At 44.5% G+C, this 6768-nt stretch overlaps 2 protein-coding genes across 7 annotated transcripts in view; both read left to right on the top strand.

The window, feature by feature from the left end:
- On the top strand, positions 1–5973 carry ubl7a (ubiquitin-like 7a (bone marrow stromal cell-derived)). 2 transcript variants are annotated; one of them, XM_012818822.2, is made up of 10 exons: positions 1–753; positions 985–1104; positions 1338–1420; positions 1679–1763; positions 1948–2005; positions 2454–2587; positions 3428–3477; positions 3589–3765; positions 4592–4702; positions 4884–5973. In XM_012818822.2, the coding sequence occupies exons 1-10, from the start codon at positions 567–569 to the stop codon at positions 5019–5021; spliced, it is 1143 nt and encodes a 380-aa protein (XP_012674276.1). In that variant the 5' UTR covers positions 1–566; the 3' UTR covers positions 5022–5973. The 2 variants fall into 2 exon arrangements, with proteins under 2 accessions (XP_012674276.1, XP_031420556.1); XM_031564696.1 differs by having other exon boundaries at positions 4835–5973.
- An 18-nt stretch (positions 5974–5991) lies between these two features.
- LOC105892539 (ubiquitin-conjugating enzyme E2 Q2-like) overlaps positions 5992–6768 on the top strand; it is a 14104-nt gene continuing 13327 nt past the window's right edge. For 4 of the 5 annotated variants that reach the window (XM_012818821.3, XM_012818819.3, XM_012818820.3 and 1 more), the window contains exon 1: positions 5992–6258. In XM_012818821.3, coding sequence (XP_012674275.1) covers positions 6100–6258 — 159 coding nt within the window. In that variant the 5' untranslated portion in view covers positions 5992–6099. The other variant, XM_031564698.2, reaches the window with a different exon arrangement.

Raw genomic sequence — 6768 nt, 5'->3', positions numbered from 1 at the left:
TAAGTTCGTCTGGCATCCAGGCTACTATGCCAAGGATAGGATTTGGAAATTCCAGTTATTTGAAAATGTTATTTTCTTAATATCGATGCCCAGTAAAGATGTCCCAGTACGGGCCAGTGGGGTGCCGACCAAATTGTTGACAAATTATGTGATCACTGATCGCTGTTTTGGAACATTAAGTTACGTTAAGCCTTTTCCTTATAACGGGCATCAATTGAGTAGTGGGGACTACAACTCCCAGAAAACCTGTGCCGTGTTGACCAGCAGTTTTGCACAACGTCACCGTGCGCGCGCGTCTACAACTCAGCCCGAAGGCTATTTAAAAGGATTACACTATTTTGACGTGTATGCATATGGCGGAATTTATGCTTGTTTAAAAGCATGAATTGTTATATTAACGATAAAGTTACAAGGTCATATTACTTATCATACATGTACGTCGCACCGACTGCTATTATAGCAAGTAGCTACCTCCTTGCAAGCGCGCAAGACCTTGCATCAAGGTAACTGTCATCGGGTCCAGTTGCTTTGAACACTAGCTTTGCTACAGATTCGCCTTGGCAAAAATGATGGCCTTTCCAGAATGGCGGTTGTCCCTGAAGCTAATGGACCAGCCGTCCATCCCCAAGTCAGTGCTGCAGTTTCCCGAGAGCGAGCCCGGGGACGTTCCTCCTGGAGGGTATCGCGTCGCGACGCTGAAGCAGCTCGTGTCTGCGCAGTTACCTGATGCCGTACCAGACCCCGACCTCATAGGTTGGCAAGTATCCTGTGTACAATGTCACACCGTGATTGCTCTGTGATGCTACTGCATTACAGTCAGAAACCAATTAAAGTATGTGTAGGAGTATGGCCCATAATCTCTTGCACGCTATGACACACAATGACCTAGATCACATCATGCTCTGTCCACTTTCCTTAATTATTAGTATATTCACATCTTAAGTTTCTAAAGTCAAATGTGACCCACTGGATGTTTTCCCGTAGATTTGGTGTACTGTGGCAGAAAGCTAAAAGATGATCTGACATTAGACTCCTATGGGATTGAATCAGGCTCTACAGTGCACATCCTGAAGAAGTCCTGGCCAGAACCAGTGGCCCAACCAGGTAAAGTGTGAGTGATGCGGCCCGTCTCTACTCCTTCTTGTCACCCTCTTTACACCTCTTATATATTACCGTATAGCCTGAGATATATGCATGTTCTTCCTGATAACTTATAGCCTGAGATATATGCATGTTCTTCCTGCTACTATATTACCTTATAGCCTGAGATATATGCATGTTCTTCCTGATATTTTATAGCCTGAGATATATTCATGTTCTTCCTGCCTTTTTTTAAGAGCCCGTTGACAGAGCAGCAGCAGCCAGGGAATTCCGTGTTCTGCAAGCAGCCATTCACACAAGCACGGCTTACAGAGACTCGGTAGGGAACACACACACACTCACACACACACACACTCACACACACACACACTCACACACACACACACACACACACACACACACACACACACACACACACACACACACACACACACACAAACTCACTCACTCACAGGTGAACGAAACTAAACAGTGTTTCTTGGAAACATGTGATGAATTAGGATAACAACAAGGTTTAGGCTATGCTAGTGCTTTGTGTGTGTTAGGAACACGTATTCAAAGGTCTTCTGTTCCGCAGGTGTTTAAAATGCTGAATAATAAGGAGTCTTTGGATCAGATCATAGTAGCGACGCCAGGGCTCAGCAGCGATCCTGTTGCTTTGGGTTAGTAGAGCTCAACTATGTAGCTGGCCATGGGCAGTCACATGTACTTTTAAATGTACTTTTTACATACAACTACAGTACAGACTAAAAGTAGATTCATAAACATCATTTAGAATGAAACATGAAAGTGTAGTACAGCTTATTGGCTAGCATTGCTCTTGTCTAAAAATATTTTTGTTTTCAGGAGTGCTTCAAGATAAAGACCTATTTGTGCAATTCACTGACCCAAACATGCTTGATGTGTGAGTTGGATTACTATTGGAAAACAATGCTGCCAATACAAGATAATTATTTTGGACATATAGTATGTAAACACAGAAGATATCCAACACTAGACTTTTTGTCATAATACACACATTTGTGATAACTAAGCTATTGCAGTATCATTATAATAATGTAAATATCACTGTAGTAAGGTTCTATAGCTCTGCAGTCTTAGTGTGTAACACTCTCCTTCTAATTTCCTAACTGAATGGCAGAGGGAGGAGAGAGAGGATACTGAAATGGCTGTTGTGTATCCTGAATGGAAATATATTCAGAGAGAGAGAGAGAGAGATAGAGGGGGAGAGAGGGAGAGAGAGAGATGGAGAGAGAGGGAGAGGGAGAGGGGGGAGAGAGGGAGGGGGAGAGAGAGAGGGAGAGGGGGGAGAGAGGGAGAGGGAAGTACTGAAATGGTTGTTGTGTGCCCAGGCTGATCAGCTCACACCCAGCGCTTGTGAACGCCATCATTCTGGTGCTGCACTCGGTGGCGGGCAGCGTGCCAACCCAGCAGAGCGCCTCCTCCTCCAGGAACATCTCCTCAGGTTCCTACGGCGACATGCCAGGTGGGGAAGCACAGTCTGCGGGGTGGGGGAGGACACAGGCGGTGCTGCCTCAGACATCAGTGGTGCTCAGTGAGGTTATTCAGAGGCACTCGTGCTGCTTTTGGGGGAGTCAACATTTCTGAAGCCCTTTTGTAATAAGCGTGTCATTAATAAAAGAAAACATTAAATATCCTAAAGATGGACGTGAATGGCAGTATTGTGGAAACATTTTGGCATTCATGTGGGCCACCTCAAATAAACCGGGTACCCTGTCAGACATTGGCACAGTCAGCCAGTAGAACAAGCTCAGTTGGCAGGCTGCTCATTAATATAAATAAAACCACAACACTAGCTCACAGGCCTGGTGTCGTTCTGGCCTCAACTTCCTGCCTGGCACACGTACTGCTGACAATATGGCCAGTCCTTAGTCCAAAGAAGAGGATGGATGAAGTACACAAGCAGATCAAGTCTAAAGTGAATGTGAATTCTTTGATTATCTGTCCTCTCCTGCACCCTATGTTTAGGTTTATAACCTGCTTGCACTTCTGAAACCCTGAAACAAACACTGAACACCACTGAACATTGAATGGGGTTCAGGCACTGGGCTCTGTAAGGCGCCTTGAGAAAATTGCTTTGGCACTATATAAATAAAATTGAATTGAATTGAATTGAATTGAATTGAATTGAATTGAATTGAACACCATCGGCCTCTTGAGTTCCTGAATTATATTTGAGGTAACTTTTATGTCTTTCAGTGGTTATATTCAATATCCCTGGGAATACAGGGCAAATTTAGCTTGGCAAGTTGTTTACACATTTGAGGCACTTCAAGCACTTAATGTAATGTTCATTGTTTTACAGGGGGATTTCTGTTTGAAGGTTTGTCTGACGATGAGGACGACTTCCAGTCGGTAATCTTTTTGCAGAAAACTCAATTTTTATTCCACAGGAAACTTATGAGGATTACAACCTGTGATAATGGCATTGTCTTTGTGTAACATAGTAACTCCGGTACATTTCAGGGCAGTCGTGGTGGTCCTTCCACTAGCGCGGGGGCCTCGGCGGGGATACGTCCGGTGACGCTGGGCTACAGTGGGGCTCTGGGTCCCAGGCCCATCACCCAGAGCGAACTGGCCACTGCCCTGGCCCTGGCCAGCACTCCAGAGAGCAGCGCAGCCACTCCCACCACTGGCAACCAGGTACTGACAGACATCTGGACCATCCAATAGTGGATGCTCTACGACTCAAACTCATGCATTAGGAAATACAAAGCTCTTGAAATGAATCTCTCTCTCTCTCTCTGAGGACCTCTATTATATGGCAACTAAAGTCCTCATTCTCTTTAAATCTATAATGAAGGACCCGAAGTTTTCATGCTCTTAAAACCCTCAGTAAAGGACCAGAGGTTCTCATGTTCTTCAAACCCATAGTAAAAGAACAGGGGTTCTGACACTCTTCAAACCCATAGCAAAAGAACAGGGGTTCTGACACTCTTCAAACCCATAGTAAAGGAACAGGGGTTCTCATGTTCTTCAAACCCATAGTAAAAGAACAGGGGTTCTGACACTCTTCAAACCCATAGTAAAGGAACAGGGGTTCTCATGTTCTTCAAACCCATAGTAAAAGAACAGGGGTTCTGACACTCTTCAAACCCATAGTAAAGGAACAGGGGTTCTCATGTTCTTCAAACCCATAGTAAAAGAACAGGGGTTCTGACACTCTTCAAACCCATAGTAAAGGAACAGGGGTTCTCATGTTCTTCAAACCCATAGTAAAAGAACAGGGGTTCTTACACTCTTCAAACCCATAGTAAAGGAACAGGGGTTCTCATGTTCTTCAAACCCAGTAAGGGAACAGGAACAGGGGTTCTCATGTTCTTCAAACCCATAGTAAAGGAACAGGGGTTCTGACGCTCTTTAAATCCATAGTTAGGGAACAGGGGTTCTGACACTCTCTAAACCTGCAGTGAGGGAGCAGGGGTTCTGAGGCTGTGTAACCCAGTGGGTGTTTGCGTGTTCCCGCTAGGGCCCCTCCTCAGGTGAGTCTCCTGCTCCTGCTGGGACCCCCATCACCAACGACCTGTTCAACCAGGCGCTGCAGCAGGCCTTACAGGTGTCCAGCATGTCTTCTCTGCAGGTGAGCTTCATTCCGTTTGGTAAAAATACAATACATATGAGATATAGGAAACTGCATATGCATCACGGTTTCGGAAATAAAAAAGCTGCAATTTTTATGGATCGTGTTGTTTCAAGGACAGCATTCTCTTAGTGTGTTAAGGAGTCCCGGGCCCAGCTGTGTGTGCTCTCTGTGTGTGCAGAACCAGTGGCAGTCCCAGCTACAGCAGCTGAGGGACATGGGCATCAGGGATGAGGAGCTGATCCTGCGAGCGCTGCAGGCCACAGGAGGAGACATCCAGGCTGCCCTGGAGCTCATCTTTGCTGGGGGGGCACCTTGAGCCGTCCCCCCCCCACCTCTGCCCCCCTGCCCACGGACACAAGCACCATCCTTACCACGACCACCACCAGTACAACTAACACAAACGCTGCCTCTTGTTGGTTTTTCCGAACACTCTTTGTTCTTATCACATGAGCACGTGAGGAAAGTCGGCCTGTCACTGTAACAGTGCTGTATGTAGCGGGCACCAGTAGCAGTTTCGCTACAGCAATCTGTTATGCATATGCCACACCAGTACAGTGCCACCAGTATATATTCGATGTTTGAAAGGGCAGGGCAGTGATAGAACAGTAATATGCATGTTGAAAAAGACAGTGTTTCCAATGTCACTGTTTTTATGCATCTTGGTTCGTTGTTTCAGGTTTTTTGTTTTTTTAATCACTTGTTTACATTGACCAGTCAGAAGCAAGATGCATAGGCCATAACATTGAGAAACTACCTCGTTGGTGAAGGGTTAGAAGCCTTTTTATTCTTTGGAAAAAATTATAATTTATGTGAGAACTACTTTGTGGCCCCCAGTATTACTTCGAGGTTAGTGCACTTTATTTGCACATTTAACTCAAGTGTAAATAATTGTATTGAATAATTAATAGAATGAAAATTACATTAGAGAGTAATCTTAATTTTCCTGCAAGTGTAGTTTTAATGAAACTTCATAGTAAATAAATGAATTGTTAACTTATGACTTGATTTTGCAAAGTAGTTGGGTAGGGTCAGCTTATTTTGGGCAATATTACACACTCATCCCAGGACTGGAGCATCATACTGCATGTTACTATTATGTATGTAAAGCAATATTTATCTGGCATCCGTTCTAAGATTAGATCTTCCATTGTGTCGGCCTACATGTAGTAAAAATCCTGTCTGTTAAATTGTGTATTTTCACGTTTGGGCTAATGTTCATACGGTCTGTAAGATCTGAGAAATACTGAATAAAGTCCATGGTGAGAGTTTGCCTGTCTACTGGAACGTTTATGCCTCCATCAAGCAATGCAAGGTCTGGATCAGACTCGATTGCGCGGTCGCAGTAGTTTGCAACTTCCCCCCTTCCCCGCGGGTTGGCTGGAGATGAGTGGAAGATGTCGGTATCGGGGCTCAAGGCCGAATTAAAGTTTCTGGAGTCAATTTTTGACCAAAATCACGAGCGTTTCAGAATTATCGATTGGAAGCCAGATGAACTCAGCTGCCAGTTCAATGTGACCGGGGAAAAGCTCCTGATAATACATTGCAACATCACGGTAAGATGACAGAGGATGAGGGTATCCTAGAGTTTGTTGGTTTGAGCGTCAAGCTAGCACCAAGCTAGTTAGCTAGCCAGCCAGCCAGCTTGCTGTTTTAGGCCCGATTTGCGAAAAAGTCAGACCAGTTGATGTATCGAGTGAGTTAACCGTTGTCAAAATAACAATAGCGTATTTTATATATAGGTGCATCGCCATCTTCACAGTATATTGACAGTTGTAGTATTAGGCATGTCGTAGTAATCTTTGGTGGTATGTCTATAGCAGTTGCTTACTTGAAAGCCATGGAATCAACTCGGCTCGTTAGTATGCTGCGATCTGGTAGGAATAATGGGTTGGGTAACAAGTCTAAACTTTTATCCAGCATGAAAATAAGCAGCTTCAATAGTACACTGTAAACTAACGGTACTAAGTTTTAGTAAGGCAAACTGGTAAGACGACCATGAAGTCCAACCTGATGTCTCCAAAATTCAGCTAATATTCCTAGCGAGCTACGTTGAATCCAAGAGT

The sequence above is a fragment of the Clupea harengus genome, chromosome 3 (assembly GCF_900700415.2).
Source record: "Clupea harengus chromosome 3, Ch_v2.0.2, whole genome shotgun sequence".
NCBI lineage: Eukaryota > Metazoa > Chordata > Actinopteri > Clupeiformes > Clupeidae > Clupea > Clupea harengus.
Note: the sequence above shows the minus strand (reverse complement) of the source record. Positions and strands in the feature narration are given on the sequence as shown.

What these genes read in the sequence shown, in the direction of transcription:
- ubl7a (XM_012818822.2), top strand. Translation starts at nt 567, where the DNA reads ATGATGGCCTTTCCAGAATGGCGGTTGTCCCTGAAGCTAATGGACCAG. An exon ending in GCACGGCTTACAGAGACTCG is followed by an intron (nt 1,421 to 1,678) that starts GTAGGGAACACA and finishes TCTGTTCCGCAG; the next exon opens with GTGTTTAAAATGCTGAATAA. An exon ending in GACCCAAACATGCTTGATGT is followed by an intron (nt 2,006 to 2,453) that starts GTGAGTTGGATT and finishes TTGTGTGCCCAG; the next exon opens with GCTGATCAGCTCACACCCAG.